The 23,487-nt window shown below is 48.7% G+C and overlaps 2 protein-coding genes across 2 annotated transcripts in view; both read left to right on the top strand.

Annotated features, from left to right (window-relative positions):
• The window catches only part of CDK11B (cyclin dependent kinase 11B), a 235,201-nt gene that overhangs the window by 197,849 nt on the left and 13,865 nt on the right, over window positions 1-23,487 (top strand). The gene's annotated exons all lie outside the window — the stretch shown is intronic.
• Window positions 872-7,956, top strand: FNDC10 (fibronectin type III domain containing 10). Its single transcript, XM_083752841.1, has one exon. The coding sequence runs from the start codon at window positions 1,215-1,217 to the stop codon at window positions 2,028-2,030; it is 816 nt and encodes a 271-aa protein (XP_083608967.1). The 5' UTR covers window positions 872-1,214; the 3' UTR covers window positions 2,031-7,956.

The raw sequence follows: 23,487 nt of genomic DNA, 5'->3' as shown, positions 1-23,487 counted from the left end.
TGAATTGGTCTAATCCTCTTTTAAAGCCATCCAACTTGGGGGGCCAACACGGCTTCCTGTGGGAGTGAGTTCCACGGGTTAAACTATGCACTCGGTGAATAAGCACTTTCTTTTTTGTCTGTCGACATTCAGTTTCATAAGAAGTCCTGAAGTTGTAGTGTTCTGCGGGGGATATATAAACCATGCATAGAAACCATCTCCTCGGGGCCAAGGTCCCTTAACTCACTCCTTAAAATATTTCAGGGGGCCACTCCCCCCCCCCAGTTCATGTGCATTGCCATTCAAAAGGTGTGTGTGCGCCCCCCATCATGTGATTGATTGATTCTGTGACATAAATCAAACCAGCTTCAGCGGCTCTACTCTGGAACCAGCTCTGGATATGACCTCACTTACTGCAGAAAAGCAGAGACATCAGACAAAGGTCCATATAGTTACAGCTATGGTTTTCCCAGTAGTGATGTATGGAAGTGAAAGCTGGACCATAAAGAAGGCTGATCGCCGAAGAATTGATGCTTTTGAATTATGGTGCTGGAGGAGACTCTTGAGAGTCCCATGGACTGCAAGAAGATCAAACCTCTCCATTCTGAAGGAAATCAGCCCTGAGTGCTCACTGGAAGGACAGATCCTGAAGCTGAGGCTCCAATACTTTGGCCACCTCATGAGAAGAGAAGACTCCATGGAAAAGACCCTGATGTTGGGAAAGATGGAGGGCACAAGGAAAAGGGGACGACAGAGGACGAGATGGCTGGATAGTGTTCTCGAAGCTACCAGCATGAGTTTGACCAAACTGCGGGAGGCAGTGGAAGACAGGAGATGCACTTTTAATGGTTAATTAAAAATGCACTTTTAATGGTTCCCACAGGCACCCCCTCTTCTCTCCGATTCCACCTCCCAGACCCAGCGAGAGTTAACCGCGCCGCCGCCGCGAGGAGGAGGGCCGCTGGGCGGCGCCCGAACCTCCCGGATCCCACCCGAAAGGAGGCGCCACCGCCGGCGCCAGCGCCGCCGCCTCGCCCTCTTCAAGTTGGCACTTTGAAAATGTCCCTGCCGTTTGCCCGGGAAAGCCGAGGTCGCCGGGGTCCCGCCTCGGCCTGCCTCCGACCGGGGCTTCCCTTTGCGCCCAAGCCCCGCTAGAGCGCGCCGGATCCCGGCCCGGGAAAGCCCTTTCCCCCGCGCTGCACCTGCTCCTGCTCCTCCATGCCCCGGCGCCAGCCATGCTTCTCCGGCTCCTGCTGCTCGCCCTGCTCGGCCTGGGCCGGGCGCCGCGGCCGGGAGGCGTCCCGACGGCTTGGGGAGCCTCGGAGGCGCGCGGCGCGCACGTGGACCCGCCGCTTGGAGGCGCCGAGGACGCGGGTGCGGAGGGAGACCCGTGGTGCCCGTACAAGGTGCTGAGCGAAGGCCCCGACGGCGGCGGAGGAGCCTCGGGGGCGCCGGGCGGGCGCCTGTGTTTCCGCAGCCGGGCGCGGGGCTTCCAGTGCGCGCCTCGGAGCTGCAAAGCGCACCGCTCGCCCGGGCGCGCCCTGCTGGCCAACGTGCTCCTCAACGGCAGCGTCCTCCTGCAGTGGGGCTGGCCTCCCTTGCTGGCCGAGGGGGAAGAAGACGGCGACGACGAGGGAGCCGAAGCTCCCACCTCCTCGGCCGAGGTCGGCCTGCTGCGCGGCTTCTCGCTCTCGTGCTCGTGGGAAGGCGCCTACACGCGTTTCCAGTGCGACCGCGTCCAGCTGGGCGCCGCTTGCCGCGACTACCTGCTGCAGGACGCGCACGGCAGCGTCCGCTACCGCCTCTGCTTGCAGCCCCTCTTCGCCGCCGCCGCCAACGGCACCGATCCTGATTCTGCTCCTCCTCCCCGGTGGCCTCCGGAATGCGTGGAGTTCACCGTGGAGCCGGCCGGCATGCGGGAGATCGTGGTCGCCATGACGGCCGTCGGGGGCTCCATCTGCGTCATGCTCGTCTTCATCTGCCTCCTGGTCGCCTATCTCACCGAGAACCTCACGCCCTCCGCCGCGCCCGCCGCCAAGAGGGGAAACTGAGGCGTGGGTTAAGCCCCGAGGAGCGCGCAGTGAGACCCTGGCTGCCCTCGGGTGGACGGGGGGAGAGAGCCCAGCGAGCAACCTTTGAGCGTGCGCATCATGCCGAGGACGCACAGCTGTGATCCCTGCTCCGAATTACTTTATGTAATCACGGGAGTAAGCCATAACGGGGTGTAGCATCCGAAGCCCACCCACCCCCCTTTCAGACTGGTTTAAAATCGGATGGGGGACCTGTGTGTGGAGATTCTTGCATTGCAGGGGGTTGGACTAGATGACTCTGGGGTGCCTTCCAGTTCGGCAATTCTAGTATTCTTTCAGGTTTGCTTGGGGATTGCTTTCTGAGTAAGCCTGCCCAGGAGGAAGGGGCTGTTCAGGTGGGATCCCCGGTCACATTTACTTGGGGGCAAGTCTGGACTTTAACTGGTGAGCGGATCCAGTTGCAAATTAGGGCTGCAAAGGGTCTTGGCCTGATTGGGGGAAGCACTTCTTTTCAAAATCCTTTTAGCTCAGTTAAAAGGGTGCCTTCTTTGGATTAATGCCACACTTTAAAAAATAGATATATTTAGGTTAATTTCTAATATTCCCCCTCTTCTCACAGATGCTTCTTCCAACAAGAGACATGACATTCTTTCTCTCCCCTCCTCCCAACTGCTGGGCATATTTCCTGGGCATATTTATGCAAATTTAATTGGCTGACCATTTAATCAATGAAAACTCATAGGATGAACCGACATGGGGCCCTTCTAGATTACCTGTTTATGTTGCATTCATCCTGATTTGTTTGCAGGGTGGTTAGACAACGCCTCAAAGGAAGCGTTGCCCTTCCAGTGCGTTTTCACTGTTACTTTCCTTATTCCAAAAACTCCAGTCTTTTGGGGGAAGCAGGTTTGCTGCCCAAGACTTCCCCACTATAATTGACCAGGCGGTAGGTAGCTCAATGGTAGAGCATCTGCTTTGCATGCAGAAGGTCGCAGGTTCAATCCTGATGTCTCCAGGAAGGGCTGGGAATGTCTCCTGTGACTAAAAACCTGGGTCACTGCTGCTGGTTGGTGTTGCGAATACTGGGTTATATGGACCAAGAGTCAGCTTTCTAGAGCCTGAATTTGCTGGTATGTGATTGGACCCCGCTCAAAGAGAGCGACGGTCTGGAAGCACCCTAAGATTTGTGAAGTGGTTATGAGGGTGATAGGGACGTGGGTGGCGCTGTGGGTTAAACCACAGAGCCTAGGACTTGCTGATCAAAAGGTTGGCGGTTCAAATCCCCGTGACGGGGTGAGCTCCCGTTGCTCGGTCCCTGCTCCTGCCAAACTAGCATTTCGAAAGCAGGTCAAAATGCAAGTAGATAAATAGGTACCGCTCCGGTGGGAAGGTAAGCGGTGTTTCTGTGCGCTGCTCTGATTTGCCAGAAGCGGCTTAGTCATGCTGGCCACATGACCCGGAAGCTGTACCGTGGCTCCCTCAGCCGATAAAGTGAGATGAGTGCTGCAACCTCAGAGTTGGCCACGACTGGACCCAATAGTCAGGGGTCCCTTTACCTTTACTATGAGGGTGATGGTAGACTGCACTGGACCTCCCCTTTCTGTTGGGGGTCAAGGAGAGGGAGGCTCCCCCCCCTACTTTATGAAACAGTGGTTCTGGTCCTCTCTGGCTAGAGACCTCTGGGGGAAGCCCTCACCCAGTTGCCCAGGGCTCATCTCCACACCTGCGCACATCACGTGACAACTGCACCATCAAGTGACGACTTGACTTGGATTGTGGGTCAGTCACCACCTAATAGGAAGTCCACTTGCTCCAGGTCACCCTCCTTTCAGTAGTGTGAGCTCCCCATTCACTGCCTTTTCTGGTTCTTTGGGAAAGTTCCACATGCTCTGTTAACCCCTCACTGACTTCACTCACCTTGCCTGCAACGTACAGATGTTGTATTTTAAAGAGGCATCTCCATTTTTTTGGGAGCAGCCCTTTTTGGTGAGAAGCTGTGCAAAATGCCTCCAGTCTTGGAGATCCCAGAGATAGGGACCATGTCTGTGGGGCTGCTGGCTATTAGGAAAGAGACTAATGTCTGCTCTGGGAGCAGGAGGGGAATAAGAGGGGAAGCTAGGACCAAGGGGAATCCCTTGGGTGGGTGAGCAGAAATATAAGGGCTAGCTGAAGATGATGCTGGGAGCAGCTGTGATGGAACAAAGCAACCTCTGGCTGTGCATTCATTTTCCCCCCTCCCTAAAGAATCCTGGGAACTGTAGTTTGTTATGGGTGCTGGGAATTGTAGTGCTGTTCAGGGTAAACTGCAGTTCCCAGGTTTCTTGGAGTGGGGTATGCTTCAAAGGCACTTTGTGTATGCAGCCTCTGTTTTTTCCTTGTTCAGAAGTCTGTTCTGAATGCCAAAGCTCAGGTGGTGTAGGAAGTGAAGGAATAAATGCAAAGTGTGCAAAGTGCCCCTGAGCGTGTGCGGAGTCCTCTCCGAGCTAAGCAGCGGTTCCCTCCACCAGCTGGTTGGAGAAGTGGGGGAAGTTGGACACCTTCAGAAAAAGTATAGAAGCATCTCTCCACGGCACCTGGCCCTGTTGAAGCAAAGTAGGGTTGCCTCCATTGCATCAGCTTTAGCTTAGAGACACACCTGGACCGATCCAGAATATGCATCTTCTCATCCATCATGCCTGGGACTTGTTAGCCTGCATCTGGACCGTAGATGGAACTGATGCCTCAAGTAAGGAGAACCAGGCACCTCTCTTCCCCAGGAGTTGAGCTGAATTGTTGAAGCAGAAAACCCCAGAACTCAAATGTGAGAATCTGCCGTCTGAATTTTTGAAGTTTTGAAAATGCAGTGTTTTAAAAAAACGATCTCGAAGTAACTTTTTCTATGCTGTCGTAATCCAACACCTGCTTAGATGGGGGACAGCGTGTAGCAATGAGCACATATGTGGGTGGCTCTAGGTATGTCCCCAAACCTTTGACCTTCAGCACAAAGAAGTAGATTCTTTTTAAAAAGAAGGGGGGAAAGTGGTTTTCAGGTTTTATATATATGGGGGGAAATGAATTTGAAGTCATTCGTTTCAAATTGTTGTCAAACATCGTTCTGTGTCTAACCGTTCTCAAATAACTTTAGAGGGAGATGGAGGCTTCCTTGAAACTAGTTTCCCAGAGACGAAATTCAGGTTTCAAACGAATTTTAGCATATATGAGTTAGACTAGGGGTGGCTAAGATGATGACTTCTGGATGTCCCTGAGTTTTAGCTCGCATCATCTGCTGGCTTGGGCCCTCTGGGTGTCACTGAACTACAATTCCCACCATCCCTGGCTATTGACCATGCTTGCAGGGACTGATGGGAGTTGTAGCCTAACATCAGTCAGAGGGCACCAGGTTGACTGTCCCTGAGGTCAGACTTTGCATTAAAGCAGATGTGGGGAACTTGTGGCCCTACAGACATTGCTGGACTAAAGCTCCCATCCTTCCTTGCAAGTGTGGCCATAGCCAGGGAAGATGGGAGTTGTAGTTCAGAGACACCTGGCGAGCCAAAAGTTTCTCACACCTGCTTAAAATAAGAATGGTCAACGGTTCTGTTGCTCTGTTTGCCGAATTTTCTCTGGATTGGTTTCAAGGGAGGAAAAACTTTCATCTCGCTCAGGTGCTTAGATATCGTTCTCTGTTTCTGTGATGGGAAAACGTAACACAGTGGTGAAATGGGGAGCATAGATGCTCATTTGATCAGACTTCCTTGCTTGGGTGGCAGTAACGTGTGTGACGCGGGTGGCGCTGTGGGTTAAACCACAGAGCCTAGGACTTGCTGATCAGAAGGTCAACAGTTCGAATCCCTGCGATGGGGTGAGCTCCCATTGCTCGGTCCCTGCTCCTGCCAACCTAGCAGTTCGAAAGCACGTCAAATTGCAAGTAGATAAATAGGTACCGCTCCAGCAGGAAGCTAAACGGTGTTTCCGTGCGCTGCTCTGACTCACCAGAAGCAGCTTAGTTTTGCTGGCCACATGACCTGGAAGCTGTACGCCGGCTCCCTCGACCAATAAAGCAAGATGAGTGCTGCAACCCCAGAGTCGGTCACGACTGGACCTAATGGTCAGAGGTCCCTTTACCTTTACCATGTGTGAATTTTCTGCCAGTTTTAGTTGAAAGTCCTGCATCGCCAGGGGTTGGACTAGATGTCCTTTGGTGTCTCTTCCAGCCCCACTATTCTATTAAATGGTCACTCTAGGGCAAGGATAGGAAATCTGTGGCCCTCCAGATATTGTTGGACTAGCGCCGCACACCAACCGATGTGTTTCTTTATCTATCTACCCACCGTAAGGTACTTCTGCAGGTCGCAACGATACGGAAATACAGTATTAAAATCAGTTAAAACAATTGGTAATTGGAAGAACAGGGTGGGCCCTAGAAATCTCTATTGGGACAAGTTTGGGGCCTCCCAAGTATGTGCCACCAGTGAAAAAGCTCTCCTCCTGTGCCCGCTTTCAACTAAGCATCAGGCCATGGCGATAAATAACTGGACTTTGTTAGTAGTGCCCTTACCAGGCAGTGAAGAAGAAGGTGATTTTTCAGGTAATCAGCTCCATTTGGGGCTTTGTTTGCAAGCAGCAGACCCCTAAAACTGGTTTGGTGGCTAAATAGGCGTGGAGCCTGACTTGGTTCCCATTGGGATAGCTCAGTCGGTGGAGCACGAGGTTGTGGGTTCGGTTCCCCGTCCTTGTCTGGCCTTGAGGAGGAAGGGCAGGGCTCATTTAAAGGCCCCGGAGTCTGAAAAGTGGAAACGTGTAGTGGATGCTGGCCCTTTGGGGCAAATGAGGCAGTGCCCCACTCACCCCTGGCTGCCCTCCGCCAGGCCGTTCCCACCTCCCTGCCTTCTTATAATCAGTCCCTAGCTGGCGGCCTTCCTCTTACCGCTTGTAAAACTCACCAGGGAGGAAAATAGGGCAAAACTTGCCTGCCATTGCCTTTGGCTCCCCCTACTGTTGGCCTCCTGCATTTCAGCCCGACGGACACCAGTCACCGTCACCGGAGTGAGGAGAACCTTTAATAAGCATGATGTAAAATTGACTTCAGTGGGTGATTTCCCCTGTCACCAATGCACCAAAGCTGACCTTTGGCAAAGGCACCTCCCATCACTGTGGTCCACTAACTGTTGTCAACTGTTTGGCCAGCCCTTCTTGCTTGCCGCTTCTGTAACACCCCAGTTGTCGCCATGCTTTGGTATTAACTATCTTGTGCCTTAAGTGTCCCCTCTCCCTTTGTGCTCTGTCCTACACACACACACACACACACACACACACACACTCTCACACCGCTGGTTTCCACTCCATCAGTTTTACGGGATAACAAATACTTTGCTGTTGTCTCTTTTATAGTAGCTGCAAAGGCATTTTAGTTAACCAGCTGTTAAATTATGTTTAATTTGGTTTGTTGTGATTTCCCCCACCACCACCAAAAAAAAAGCAATTGCCAGATCTCATCGTAGGAGATCTGTTTGAGGACCTTTGAACGGTAGCTGTGGTTTTCTCTTTTTTTGGTTAGCACAATCTGTGTCTAGTCGTTCGGCATTTCTACAGCAATACCAATGTGTGTAGATGGTTTTAAAAACCGTTTCTGCTAGTTCCCCCCATGTTAACAGATGGGAGCTGTGCCCCATAGACAATAACTAGCCCAAGGCTATATGCCGTGTTCCCAGCTGATTTCTTTTGTCATTTTTTTAAATAAAAAAAACCCACACGTTATTATGAATGCTTTTGGGAGCAAACACGCAAAGTGGCTTACACACAATTACATATGTATTAAAAATCAGTTTCTGGATCCTATCTCTTTGTCACAGTGTGGCGTGACCAAGAAATGGAATTCAGGGTGGAGCTATGCAAATAAGGAGCGGGCTCGATTCTCAGTGGCTCCCATTACCTTCTGTCAGGAGCAAATAAAAGTTAATAAAAACAAGTATATGTCTCAGTGTGTTGTTTCTTGCATGAAGATCAGGTCGCCAGTCCGTCTGTGTTGAGTTATACATCCAAGCTTTAAAGCAGCATTACGTCTCTGCCCACAAAGCACCCTGGGAACTGTAGTCTGAACGTTGCTAGGAGATCCCTATTCCTCTCCCAGCACTACCATTTCCAAGGTTCCTTGGGAAGAGCGGTTGCCTGTTTAACACCCCTGGAATGGTAGCACTGGGAGGGGAATAGGGGTCTCCTAACAACTCTAAGCACCCTTAACAAACTACAGCTCCCAGGATTCTTTGGGAGGAAGCCAGGACTGCTTAAAGGGGCATGGGGATGTTTTAAATGGGTAGTACATGTGGGGCCTACTGGAGAGATGTTTGGCTCTCTTTTTCAGGTACAGTTGCTTGCAAGGATAAGACAAGCACAGAAGCAGTAGCCAATCGGATACCATGTGGGTTTGCCCAATACATAGTAGAGGCTGGACTATTTAAGTTGAGCGGGGCACTGCCTCACCAACCGCAGCCAGCGCCCACCTGCCTGCCTTCTGATATCCAGGCCAGAGGGTGGAGGCACTCTTCCTTAGTCTCAATGCTGCCCTTGTAAAACACACCAGGGAGGAGGATGGGGACAGAACTAGAATAACTTGGAGCTGCCTGTCATTGTCTCTGGCGCCACCTGCTGTTGGGCTCCCTGCTTTCCACCCTATCGGTTCCAAGAGGCACCAGCCACCACTGCCAATACAGGATCAGAATGCCTCCTTTTCGTGCCTCTGCTCTTCCCACTCTCAGAAGACTCCACTGGAAGCTGTCTTCCTTGTTCCAAAGAACCAAATGACACAGACCTCCTTGGATTACAGCCCTTCGTTTTGCGGGTGTGGACAGGTGCAGAATCACATGACTGAATTCTCCCATGTGCACCTCTGCACGTGGAAAGCTAACACGTCAAGGAAAAGGGCGGGATCTAATGCTTTACCCTGCCAGACTAGATTTCAAGATGCAGGGAAGTTTGTTTGTTTATAATGGAGCATTGCAATAACAGGGGTCAGCAAACTTTTTCAGCAGGTGGCCGGTCCACTGTCCCTCAGACCTTGTGGGAGGCCGGACTATATTTCAACGAATTTCTATGCCACACAAATAACCCAGAGAAGCATTTTAAATAAAAGGACACATTCTTCTCATGTAAAAATATGCTGATTCTCGGACTGTCCACGGGCCGGATTTAGAAGGCGATTGGGCTGGATCCGGCCACCGGGCTTTAGTTTGCCTACCCATGCAATAAAGGTTTCCTCAGGTGAAATTGGAATCTGTACAATCAAAGCAAGATTCAAACAAATACATTTGCCAATGAGCCCCGGATCACCTTGGTGCTGATGTTTAAGAAGCTGACAGCATGGCGGAACCTGCTGTGTAAGAAAGTGGAGGAAAATAAATGTCAGAAAACATTTATGTGGTTCTAGGCTACCAAATTGGGCAGATCGATGCTAGGGGGATTGTGAAAAGGGTATCCCATTGAGTTTTTCTTGGTGTCCATTTGCTGCTGTCGCCTTGAGCTGGCGGTGGATATAAATAGTGTCTCTTCCCTTCCCCGCCTCCCTGCCTGGCAGGTTTGGCAGATGGTGTTGCATGTGACAGGGGACCCAGCTGAACAGATGGTTATGTGAAGAGTTTATATCCTGTGCTATGCTGGCCGCCGGAATCCACACAAAACAGCGCATCTGCCTTCTGAGGAAATCCTGGGTTGCCCAAACCCTTCTCTCCTGGCTCCCACCCTCAGACAAAAACATTCGGGTCTCAGTGTGGGAGGTTATGGGGTTACACAGCTCCAAAGGCCAAATCCACACCATAAATTCAAAGCACTCTTAAACTGTCATGGCTTCCCCCCAAAGGATTCTGGGAGCTGTGGTTAGCGGTGCCGAGAGTTGTTAGGAGACCCTTACAAGTGCAATAAATAGGAATATGGTATCTGTGTAAGCCTCTGAACAACGATCTAGACTTGTTTCAGTGTTTTTTATGTTCAGATGGGCAAGGGTTTCATTTTAAAACAACTGAGCCTCTCGCAGATAGATGAGGAATTGGAGTTCTTCCTTCCTTCCTTCCTTCCTTCCTTCCTTCCTTCCTTCCTTCCTCTCTCTCTCTCTCTCTCTCTCTCTCTCTCTCTCTCTCTTTCTTTCTTTCTTTCTCCCCCCCTTTGTGTTTTTATTGTATATAGATAAAAGTATTGGTTTGGTTTTTTAAAAAGGGAAAATATATTAAGTCTTGTATGTTTCCCTATAAACCTTAATAAAATCTACAGTATTTTAAAATAAATAAATGAAACAACTGAGCCCACGCTAAGTTTGTGTGTGGAGTTTTAACATATACGGCCCCATCCCAAAAAACTCAGAAGGTATCACAACCTCTGCACAGGTGAACCAGACTCTCTTCACCTCTCCTCCCCACTCTCTCCTTTTACAAAGGACATTAATATCCCTAAAAGCTATTCCCTGCCCTTCCCACTCCCTGGAAATTGCAGCTCTTAAGAAAATGCAGCCAGGACAATTCTTCTTTATCAACCCTCAGATTTGTTCTGGCCTATCGGGGCAACTTAAAATAACTCCCTCTCCTTCTTTTCAAAGGGATAAGAAGAGGTGCCAAGATCAATATGACCGACCTTGAGCTTAAAAACGGGAGGCAGGAGAACGATCCATTTAGGATGCAGCAGTTTCCTTCCTCCTTTTAAATGGGGGTAATTTGATTTATTGGCAAGATAACACTGCAGAGGCTTGGAAAGAGAGTACTGGGGAGAAGGGGGAGATTGTGCTCAATGGACAGTGCTTTTATTTAGGGGAGAAGGAGGGGAAACACCTAAGTTGAATCAGCAATAAATAAAGCTGGCAGTAGCCAGACTTCAGGCTAATGATTACCGTACTTGCATTTCTGTCTCCCATCCTTCCACCAAGGATATCAGGGCAGAACACAAGGCTAGCTCACCTCCTTTTTATCCTCTCGAACAGCCTTGCAAGGTAGGTTAGACTGAGAGAGTGAGGCTCATTTACAAGGCCACACCTTTAGCTTTGTGGCCTAGTGGAGATTTGAATGCAGCTCTCCCTGGTTCCTAGTCTGGCAGTCTAACCACTGCATATACACTGGCGTTTGTTGAGTTGTGGGGTTCTCTTTGGCTTGGGGAATACTGTGCTACCTCAGGTTAAGTACTTAATTCGTTCCAGAGGTCTGTTCTTAACCTGAAACTGTTCTTAACCTGAAGCACCACTTTAGCTAATGGGGCCTCCTGCTGCCACCGCGCCGCCAGAGCACAATTTCTGTTCTCATCCTGAAGCAAAGTTCTTAACCCAAGGTACTATATCTGGGTTAGCGGAGTCTCTAACCTGAAGCGTATGTAACCTGAAGTGTATGTAACCCGAGGTACTACTGTAAAGGATTTGACCAAAAGAAACATGTCGAGGGCAGTAAGGAGCCAAATAGAGCTTCCAGGCTCAGGGGCAATGTACCATAAAATGACAGCCATTGTGGCGCACACAATAGGGGACGGATGTTTCCTCCCAGTCTTGCTTTCCGGAAATGTATTTTTGGCCGCAGTGGAGAACCATTTTCTGGGCTAACAGTACTCTTGCCTCTGTTGTTGCATATAAGAACAATTTAACATCTCTCACCCAGGGCTTTTCACAGTGGTGTGAGGTGCCCCCTGTCCCACTTTTAGGATAAAGCTGGCGGTCCCTATTGGCAGTGGTCAACAAAGAGGATTTGTATAATTTTTTCTTGTGGGGAGGGGGGGTTGGCTTCCTTATATACCTCCCTGTATCTGAGACCAATTTCTATGGCCAGATTAGTCTGTAAGAGAGACATGCTGACTTTTGCAGACTCCCCTCCCCTCTGCTAACAGCTTCTGGGTCCAGAAGACTTCAGGACGGTCCTTCTGTCAAGTCAGGCAGTCAAGAAGAGAGAGGACAGAACCTCTTTTTCGCTGCGTACGAGGAAATGCATTCGCTCAAACCCCTGGACACAATTAAGAGGCATTTCAGATAATAGAGGGCTATATTTGGAACAGACAGGCGCGTGTGTGCGGCAGGAAGAGAATGTGGTGATCACACCACTTCTCTTCCCCCAAAGGGCTGTAAATAAAGGTGGCACCTTGTCCCCAGGGCAGGGAGAGGAAAGTGGAAGAATAAACACACAGAAATGGGGCAGAAGGTTCAGAATCAATGGTAGGTTTGCCCCATTTCTCCCGGCCCTACCTGGAGACGCCAGGGATTGAACCTGTGACCCTCTGCATGCAAAGCAGATGATATGCCGCTGAGCTACTGCCCTTCCCTTCAGCCAAAGGAAGGTAGAAGCCTACCTTATACCAAGCCAGGTCGCTGGTCCATCTAGATTAGTATTGCCTACTCTGACTGGCAAGGGACGCGGGTGGCGCTGTGGGTTAAACCACAGAGCCTAGGACTTGCTGATCAGAAGGTCGGCGGTTCGAATCCCTGCGACGGGGTAAGCTCCCGTTGCTCGGTCCCTGCTCCTGCCAACCTAGCAGTTCAAAAGCACATCAAAGTACAAGTAGATAAATAGGTACCGCTCCAGCGGGAAGGTAAATGGCGTTTCCGTGCATTGCTCTGGTTCGCCAGAAGCAGCTTAGTCATGCTGGCCACATGACCCAGAAGCTGTACGCCAGCTCCCTCGGCCAATAAAGCGAGATGAGCGCCGCAACCCCAGAGTCTGCAACTGGGCCTAATGGTCAGGGGTCCATTTACCTTTACCTTACTCTGACTGGCAGCAGCTCCCCAGGGTTTTCAGACAAGGAGCCACTCCCAGACCTACACAGAGAAGCCAGGGATTGATCTTGGGGCCTTCTGCACCCAAAGCAAATGCTCTAACCACTTAGCCATGGCCCTTCCCCAATCCATCATGTTTACCTATACAGTGGTACCTCAAGTTAAGTACTTAATTTGTTCCGGAGGTCCGTTCTTAACCTGAAACTGTTCTTAACCTGAAGCACCACTTTAGCTAATGGGGCCTTCTGCTGACGCCGTGCTGCCGGAGCACGATTTCTGTTCTCATCCTGAAACAAAGTTCTTAACCCAAGGTAATATTTCTGAATTAGCAGAGTCTGTAACCTGAAGGGTATGTAACCTGAAGCGTATGTAACCCGAGGTACCACTGTATATATGTATGTGCTGAGTCAGTTCAGTTTGATGGGGTGGGGTAGGGGGAATGATTGTGTACACCCAGCTTCATCTTCCTTTCCCTGTTTTGCGTGTTGACAGATGCTCCAGGTGGGAGGGTTTGGCTTCCCAGATAAGGCTGTTGGGTGCTTAGCATGCAGGGCTCGTTTCTGCTGAGTCACTGATTGCAGGTGAATCCTTTTATAGCAACAGAGGAGAGAGGATGAAACGGAACGCAAAAGAGCGTGACTTAGAGAAGAAAGGAGAGGGGGAAACCCCACATTTGTGACCTTAACGTGTGCCAGGACTTCCTATGACTCAGCCGCCCCCTTGCATCCATTTCCCAGCGCCGGGCTGTACAGAACGTTGGAAGCAAGGAAAGATCAACGTGTTTCTGAGCTGGTGCAAAGTGCATTTGCTTTAGCACTGGGAAACTATAGCGAAGCCTTTTAAATTAGGGTTCCTTGAGGAAGGTTCACCAGTAGGAGCCTTCTGGACTCAACCAGGGCTTGCACAAAAGGGTTCTGGTCCCTTTAAGCCCCAACAGTCTCCTTAACAGAGAGCAGAGATTCAAATACCAACTAGTGAGCCTCCAGGTTTATCTATCTGGCCCTTGGTGTTCTCTCCAGGCCACGCCCCTTCCCTCCAGGCCACGCCCCTCACCCCTCTTGCTTTTTCCCTGGCTGAAATATTCGCTTGAAATCTGAAAATGCCACTATTTTATTTTATTTTTAAATTTTCTATACCACCCTTCATCCTAGGTTCACAGGGCGGCTTACAACACGACAACAGCACATGCCATAGTAACAAACAAAAACAATACCCGCCCAGCAGTTCAATGGGCCATAGATTGCTTAATCAGCCAAAGGCCTGGGAAAAGAAGTTTTTGCCTGGTGCCTAAAGATATGTAACGAAGGCGCCAGGCGAGCCTCCTTGGGGAGAGCATTCCACAAGCAAGGAGCCACCGCAGAAAAGGCCCCGTTCTTGTGATGCCGCCATCTGGACCTCTGGTGAAGGAGGCACACAAAGAAGGGCTCAGATGATGCCTGGATAAAGGGGTGCGTGGAAACTAGCCTGCCACACAAAGCTAAAGTTTATGTTCATTGCTCTGTCCACTTTTACCTCTGGCTCTGCTCACTAGGCGACTGTGGCCCCTGATAGGTTACTCATGTGGCCCACAGGATGAAAAAAAGGATTCCCAGCACTTGCTGAAGCTTTCCATCCGCTCCAGACAATTGCTGCAGCAACATTCCACACTGGCTGCTTTTGGGGAGCCTTGCGTCCTGCTAGAATGTGTATCTTGCTTCTCAGTGAGCTGACCATGGTCCTGCTTTCTGAGTATTAGCCTGTACTTCCCCTACTTTTACCCCATCCCAAAAGCCCCCCTGCAGAATCCAGCCTCGAACATGATAGGAAAGGGCGGCGATCTCTTTGAATTCTGCAACCGAAAGCACCTTCTAAGTTTTTGTTGTTATTGTTCATCCGGCAGTGTGGTAGCCTAGAATTCTTTGGTGGCGGGAGATGTGCTTCAAACATGCTTAAAGGCAGTGTGTACAGCCATAGTATCTCAGAGCAGCCTGCCTCACAGGGTTGTTGTGAGGATGAAACAAAAAAGGGGAGAAAGACTTTGCAGTCCTTGGAACGAAACACAGAAGTAGTAGTAGTAAAGGTAAAGGTAAAGGAAAAGGGATCCCTGACTATTAGGTCCAGTCATGGCCGACTCTGGGGTTGCGGTGCTCATCTCGCTTTATTGGCCGAGGGAGCCGGCGTACAGCTTCCGGGTCATGTGGCCAGAATGACTAAGCCACTTCTGGCGAACCAGAGCAGCGCACGGAAACGCCGTTTACCCTCCCGCCAGAGCGGTACCTATTTATCTACTTGCACTATGATGTGCTTTCAAACTGCTAGGTGGGCAGGAGCTGGGACCGAGCAACAGGAGCTCACCCCGTCGCAGGGATTCGAACCACCAAACTTCTGATCGGCAAGTCCTAGGCTCTGTGGCTTAACCCACAGCGCCACCCCCGTCCCTAGTAGTAGTAGTAAATGCAATGACTAAGAAGCTGGGGTAGCTTAGTTGGCAGAGCATGAGGCTCTTAATCTCAGAGTTGTGGGTTCGAGCCCCACGTTGGGCAAAAAGATTCCTGCATTGCAGGGGGTTGGACTAGATGACCCTCGTGGTCCCTTCCAACTCGATGATTCTCTAATAAAAATTTTGGCTCTCGATGCAGCTTTCCCCTCTATTCTCCAACAAAACGCCAATTTGTGTAGGTGTTTAGACTGGTGGGAGCTCCCCCTCCTGCTAATCCTCTCTTAAGCTCCGTAAGGAGAAATGAGTCTTGCGGGAATGGTCTGACCTTCAGCTGCGCTAACTGAGCCAGGAGCCAAGAGTACATTAGGCGGCAACTGATTCATTTGCTTGCTGGCTTAGATTGATACCCCCCCCCCTTTTCCACGGACTCCGGAGGGAATCAATCGCTCTGCACTTCCAAGAGGAGGGTACGGCAACTGGCAGCTTCTGCCCCGTGGGCTGCCCCCAGCCAATCCTCTGATCCCAACTGCCCCCTCTAATAGCATAACGGTGACAATGACAAGGCCATTATTGCGCCATTAGATGCTGGCTTGGGATCAGTGAAATTGGCTGGGGGCGGCAGACACACGGCCAGCTGCTCTTATTGCGGCCTTCATCTCAGACGCTGGAGGATGTGCACACTTTCTGCTCATTCGCAAATGAAAATATCACACCCTTTCTGCCTGCAGGGCTCCCTCCTTTCATGTCGGTTCCCAGGCACACCATCTCAGTTCAAAACAGCGTCCTAAGGTATCGAAATGTGGACCGAAACTTGTTGCTCCATCTCAAGAACCGCCGTGCCAAATTGGCCGGCGATATCTTGAGAGGTGTTTGAATGCACAGAAGACAGACAGACAAATCGCTTTGCAAAATATTGAGTAGAGAAATAGAAGTTAGAAAGAAAGTGATACCCCTCTTGTTGGTGGCATTGCATCAAAAACTGCGAGCCAGGAGTGATTTGTTACATGGCTGGAACTTCATAATGAAGTTGTTGTTGTTGTTGTTGTTGTTGTTGTTGTTGTTGTTGTTGTTGTTGTTGTTGTTGTTTTTGATGATGTTCCACCTTTCCCCCAGAGTGGGATTCAAGGTGGCTTACAGATAAAATAGAAACAGCTAAAAACATAGAGGGGGAAAACAATAATTAATTGTTATTGTTATTTATCCCATTTCTACACTGTTTTATATTCTTAAGAAAGAGAAAAATATCTCAAAGCAATTTGCAGCACATTAAAACGTCAAATATAACAAACCAGAATAAAACATTGCTGATGAAAGTCAAATATAAAGCATACGTTCAAAGCAACACAATTGACTAGAATCAAAACAATGTTGATACGGAAAAGATCTATTAAAACATACAGGTAGTTACAATGAACACTTTGCAGCACCAGTTCTTTCCTTAAAGACAGTTGGTTCCCCAAAGCCTGCTGGAACAAGGAAGTCTTCACCTGTGGCAAAAAGGCAACAAGGCAAGGAGAGTCAGTCTAACTTCTCTAGGGTGGAAGTTCCAAATCTGGAGGCAGCCACTTAGAAGGCCCTTCCTACATCCACATCGAGTGTACCTGCGAGGGTGGAGGGACTGAGAGAAGAGCCTCCCCTGAAGATCTCAAAACCTGGGCAGGTTTGTATGAGGGAATATGGTCTTTCAGATAGCTTGGACCTAAGCTATATAAGTAGGGATGCAGGTGGCGCTGTGGGTTAAACCACAGAGCCTAGGACTTGCTGATCAGAAGGTCGGTGGTTCGAATCCCCATGACAGGGTGAGCTCCCGTTGCTCGGTCACTGCTCCTGCCAACCTAGAAGTTCAAAAGCACGTCAAAGTGCAAGTAGATAAATAGGTACCGCTCCGGGGGAAGGTAAACGGCGTTTCCATGCGCTGCTCTGGTTCGCCAGAAGCAGCTTAGTCATGCTGGCCACGTGACCCGGAAGCTGTACACCGGCTCCCTCAGCCAATAAAGCGAGATGAGCGCCGCAACCCCAGAGTCGGTCACGACTGGACCTAATGGTCAGGGGTCCCTTTACCTTTACCTTTAAGCCATATAAGACTTTATAGGTCATAAGCAACACGTTCAACTGTGTCCAGAAACAGACCAGCTGAGCTGTTGTAACAAGGGAGTCATGTGCTCCCTATAACCATTAGAAGTTATAAATAGTCCCCATTGACACCCTCCCCACACACACACCCAAAAGATGCACAGCTGGCTGGGGCTGATGGGAGTTGCAGTCTAAAACATCTGGTGGGCACCAACTTGGTGAAGCCTGCTTCAGCACACATACCTTCCTTAGAACTCAGTGGTTCTCAACACTAGGTTTTCCCTCCCAGATTAGGGCTTTTCCATTTTTAATTTTGACAAGACACTTTGAATAGCAGATTGATTTTTCCTCAAGAGCGATCCCGCAGGCTGGAGATAGACTTTGCAAACGGATTGCGGTCTGTGGTGTTTCAATATGGCCACAGACTGGACTAGAGAAGGATGAAATGGTGTCTGAATGGTTTCTCTGGGTGTCGTAGAAAATGTCTTGCCAGCTGCCAAAGAGCCATGGATTTGTTTTGCCTTGTGTTTTATAATTATGCAAGAGGGGGCGTTCCTACCTTGCATATCTCTCCCCAGCCAATAGATTTCCCTCCCAATTACATTATCTTGACTTCCACACCATTACCGATCACTGATGTGTGAGCAGAAAATACAAAAAGTCATGCAGAACAATTTGTATTATTATTAATATTACTTGAAGTATCAGTATTATTATGATGTACTGGGTTGATTAATTTCTCAGCCCTTGGGCTAGCATCAAGTATCCTGCAAGCATTATTACTGCAGGGTTTAACTGCCAAGGATCCACAATTGAAGGCTGCAATTGAGGGAAGATGATATTCCCTAATCAGACTTTCTGGACTCCTATTTTCTCAAGAAAGGACTTGCATGCTTTATTATATGCTGCTACTTACGATTGATTACTTGCTAAAACTGCTTCAGCGTGTACCCAATTTCCACAGGAAAGATATATACTTCTTCCCTGCCTGTACTTTGATTTGTGATCAGAAAAATCTCTATTAAAATATTGATCATAAGTGTTTAGCTAAGGGAAACAGGTGTTATTGGGTCACATCCAATTAAGTCTGACCCATAGCAGACCCACTGAAATTAACGGATCGAAATTAGTCATGCGCACAAATTTTCACTGTTCTACAGTTCTATAATTGAGATTGGATACAGCTGTTCTTATGGTTCTTGTTGCAGTTTTTAGCCAATTAATTGATGTTACTGCTACTACTAGACTGGCCATGAAGCCCATCATTTTCCCTCTTCTACTCACATGTTTTTCTGCTTTGACAATTTAAGTCTGGCTTTACTGAAGTAGTGACAGACAATTCCAGTATATTGTATTGTATTGTATTGTATATTACAGTGGTACCTCGGGTTACGTACGCTTCAGGTTACATACACTTCAGGTTACAGACTCCACTAACCCAGAAATAGTACCTCAGGTTAAGAACTTTGCTTCAGGGTGAGAACAGAAATCGTGCTCCGGCGGCGAGGCGGCAGCAGGAGGCCCCATTAGCTAAAGTGGTGCTTCAGGTTAAGAACAGTTTCAGGTTAAGAACGGACCTCTGGAACGAATTAAGTACTTAACCTGAGGTACCACTGTATTACCAGTGCTTTTTTTCTAAAAAAAAATGTTTAGGGGTATTCTCATTTTGACTCCAGAAAATCACCATTTTATATAGTTCAATTCGGGGAAAATACAGTAAATGGACAAAGGTACAAAGACTCACAAAATGTTTAGGGGTATGCGTCCCCCCCCCACAGAAAAAGCACTCTCGTGTGTGTGTGTGTGTGTGTGTGTGTGTGTGTGTGTGTGTGTGTAATAGAAGTGAATGTAGCTTGTTTATCTCCCCCTGTTTGTGGCACCAGGGTGCCATCTAGTGGTCACCTGGCCTCTTAATCATCTGTATACAGACCTTTAGGCTCTCTTTGCAACAATTTGGAAACATAGAAGCAGCGAAGAAGGCTTGTTCAGAAGTATCTTCTGGCTTCTCTTATGTTGGTGAGTCACCTTATACAAGAGACGGGGAACGCCCCCCCCCCCCCCCCGATCTTTCCCTTTGGCCCACAGAACTCTCTCCCAGCTACCTCTCCTCTTCCAAGGCCATTCCTCTCACCATCCCCGCTTTCAGACTCTCCATTGTGTCCCTATTTTCTAGAGACAGCCCCGGATTTACAGAAGCCATCCCCGTTTCTGATTTGAACACAGGACATCTCTATTTTCATCAGAGAAATGTTGGAGGGCATGGTAGGACATTCTTGTTTTAATCGGACTTTATGTGACCCCCGAACCAAGGAGATAAGTAACTACACAACATTTAGAAGACATCCGAAGGCAGTCCTGTACAGGGAAGGTTTTTTGTTTTCTAAATGTTTAATGTTTTTATATATTGTTAAGGAAAAATCAGGGTGTGAGGCTGCTCAGTCACCCAGCTCATCGGTCAGAGCCCGCGGGTCCCTGCGGAATAAAGGAAGGAGTCCAGCCAACCGGAGCAAATAGCTGTAGACCAAAGTTTATTGCGCAATAGGTTCAAAGAGCAAATTTTGAACCCCGAGGATGGGATGACAAAGACTTTTAAAATTTTCCCACCACATCCCAGAATACAGTTCGAAGGGGAGGGGTTAACCTTGGCAAACATGTCCAGACAAGTCCTTGGTACAAGATTAGCATAAGCAGACATGGCAGGGCAAGACTCAGGTATAAGATTAGCATAGACAAATATGGCTTAAGTACCCACCACCCAAAAGTACAATAGAAGTTCCTTTGCATGTCTGGACAGTGGCGTAGCATGGGTTGTCAGCACCCGGGGCAAGGCAAGTAATTTGCGCCCCCTAACCCGTGGATTTGCGCCCCCTAACCCCCAGATGTTGCGCCCGGTGCGGCTGGCCCCCCTGCACCCCCCACGCTACGCCACTATGTCTGGAGCCTGAGGCAAGTCAGGTGATGAGATTTGGCTTCCTTTGGCTAACAATGAGCCCAGCAATTGTCACCTCCTAGAACTTCCTGGAGTCCTTTTGCAAGGAGAAAATAGCTTTGGAATGGGGGGAACTGGGAAAGGAGATGATTTTATATTATTTTTAAAGCTAGGTGACTTCCCTGAGCTGTCAAGTTGGAAGGATATATTCAGGCATAATATTTGTATTATTTAACTTTAAAGATGTGCCCCCCCCTGTAATTTCCGTAACAATATGTTGGAAGCCACCTAGAGTTTTATCTCAGTGTATTATAAAAAGATACTTTGTAATGGGTACAGTGGACGCTCGGATTGCGAACGTGATCCGTGCGGGATGCACGTTCGCAACCCGCAGCAGCGCGTCTGTGCACGTGCGGGTTGCGCTTCGGTGCATGTGCAAAGCGTGATTTAGCGCTTCTCCACATGCATGACCACCGAAACCCAGAAGTAACCTGTTCCAGTACTTGGTCCATAACCCGAAAACATGCAACCTGAAATGTCTGTAAATGACTGTATGCCTTTTTGTAAATCTTTGGATAGATATTGTGATAGGAATTTTGAGGTCTTAGATATATGGCAATGTTCATAAGTGTACCAACCAAGCACATACATAGATCAGCACAGGAAGGCCAACCTGGAACCATTTTGATTCCTAAACTGACCAAATGTTTTCTCTGCAAGGTCAAAGTGGGAAACCTCCCCATTGTCTCTTTCCTCACAAATCCTGTCTTAAGGACACATTTAAGATATGAATAGGGTGTGGGCTTGTGCCTGGCCCAGGAACTAAGTATTTATCACTACAAAAGACTGGCCAGGCTCCCCAGGCAATCCAATCAAGTAACCTGCCAGACAGGAGATAAACAGCAACAGGAGAAAAACAATATTCAAATTTCTGTTTTAGACCGCCTCTTCTGTGATGTATGTTTCTGGGGCTGGTCTTGATGTACAGGGTAGCAATTTCAAAAGTCTTTATAAGGCCTTGAACGCCATTTTTATGGGTCCCTCCTCTCTCCTGCGGGTGAGGGGAGCACCCTGTTGCAACAGATCAATAAAGATCAAGCTTTGCTTCTCAATATTCTCTGGTTGGCCTCTGTTACTCCCTCCTACCAATCGGGAACCTATGTAAGGACTCTATATGGGCTCTTGGATACCCCATAAGGGAAAAGGGCAATTTTCACTTACAACAGTATCAATAAATAAATGAGAGAGAATGAGAGCTTAGTGATGCATCCCAGCTGGACAAGAATACTTGCTAGGTGGGGGGCATTGAGGGGGGTGGCTAGGGGAGAATTCCCAGGGCCAGGTAGAGAGGCCTGGGGGCCGCATTTGGCCCCCTGCCCTACGATGCCCCATCCTTGTCCAAGCCAAATAATTTACTCACAGTGTTCCACCAGTTTCTGAAAACTTTGCAGCAGCTCTTTGAATTCTTTTCTGTTGGGCAACTTTCTGCACAGAAAGGAGAGATGGATACGGAGGTGGAAGGGGGTGGGGGAAGGAGACACAGTAATTCTCCCTCAAACCACACCAAAGCTGCTTTGCACGTCAGTTTTTGATGGAAACCCTTAATTAGGTTAACGTAGTCACTGTCCTTCCCCAGATGGCCAGCCCTTCGCGTTCCACTGCAGTCTAATTACGGCCATTCCTCAGCTGCCCGCACGGCCGGCTGATTGCATTAAAGGAAGGATGTCCCTGAATATCTTTGGTGGGCTTTTTCTTCCTTTTGGTGTTAGCAAAGGCACTTAAATAATGCAGGCAGAGTCTGGGGAGAGAAGAAATCATCACGACACTCTACTGAGGAATTGGGGGGGAAAGCAATGTATAATTTGAGGAGAAAGGAACAGAGATAGCATTGATTTTAATTTTGTTGTTGTTGTTGTTTAGCCGTTTAGTCGTATCCGACTCTTCGTGACCCCATGCACCAGAGCACGCCAGGCACTCCTGTCTTCCACTGCCTCCCGCAGTTTGGTCAAACTCATGCTGGTAGCTTTGAGAACACTGTCCAACCATCTCGTCCTCTGTCATCCCCTTCTCCTTGTGCCCTCCATCTTTCCCAACATCAGGGTCTTTTCCAGGGAGTCTTCTCTTCTCACGGGGTGGCCAAAGTATTGGAGCCTCAGCTTCACGATCTGTCCTTCCAGTGAGCTGGCTTTACTGGCTGAGGGAGCCAACGTTTGTCTGCAGACAGTTTTTCCGGGTTATGTGGCCAGCATGACTAAGCCGCTTCTGCACCATTTACTGTACCTTCCCGCTGAAGTGATACCTATTTATCTACTTGCACTTTGACGTGCTTTCAAACTGCTAGGTTGGCAGGATTTAGGGGTAGCTAAATCACAGCCTGCAGGCCGTATGCCCCACCTGGCAAAAAAAAAAAAAAAAGATGCTAAATTTTTAAAAAATCACTTTTTTAAAAATATTGACCATTTCCAGGAGTTTCCGACGGTGATACAGTGATGACTGTTTAATCGGGGGGGGGGGGGGAGGCACACAAAAACCCCTTTGTACTGACTGCTTCCATATGTCCCGCACTGTGATGCTAAAAGTCCCCCAAGGCTTCCTCCACATAGTTTGTTTCAAAAATGAAAGAAAAAAACATTACTCTTATAGGTTTACACATTGTGATACAGTGCTGTGATAGCCAAAGTTTTTCCCCCCAAAACCCATCTCCTTCAAAACTGTAATTCTCTCTCTCTCTCTCTCTCTCTCTCTCTCTCTCTCTCACACACACACACACACACACACACACCACGTACCATAGAGTTGTAAATTAGAATGGGACCCAAGGGTCATTTAGTCCAACCCACTGTAATGCAGGAATCACAGCTAAAGAATTGCTGACAGATGACCATCTAACCTCTGTTTCAAAAACTTCTCTCTGTGTGTACATATAGAATTTAAAATAATGTAGAATAACTGATAGGCGAGTCTTCTATTATTTTATTTGCTTAAACAATTTATATACAGTGGTACCTCGGGTTACAGACGCTTCAGGTTACAGACTCCGCTAACCCAGAAATAGTACCTCGGGTTAAGAACTTTACCTCAGGATGATAACAGAAATCGTGCGCCGGCGGCAGCCGGAGGCCCCATTAGCTAAAGTGGTACCTCAGGTTAAGAACAATTTCAGGTTAAGAACGGACCTCCGGAACGAATTAAGTTCTTAACCCGAGGTACCACTGTACAGCTTGGCTACAATCGTCCGTAGAGAGAAGTGAGGGGCAGATGGGGCTCATCAACCTGGGAATGTAGCCCATCTAGGAGAAGGAAAACTCATATCCTGAACCTCTGCAGCCTGGGATCTTGTAAGTGCAAGGAG

The sequence above is a fragment of the Podarcis gaigeae genome, assembly GCF_964106915.1.
Source record: "Podarcis gaigeae genome assembly, chromosome: 8".
NCBI classification, from domain to species: Eukaryota; Metazoa; Chordata; class Lepidosauria; order Squamata; family Lacertidae; genus Podarcis; species Podarcis gaigeae.
Note: the sequence above shows the minus strand (reverse complement) of the source record. Positions and strands in the feature narration are given on the sequence as shown.

Coding starts and splice junctions, on each gene's coding strand:
- FNDC10 (XM_083752841.1), top strand. CDS start 1,215: ATGCTTCTCCGGCTCCTGCTGCTCGCCCTGCTCGGCCTGGGCCGGGCG.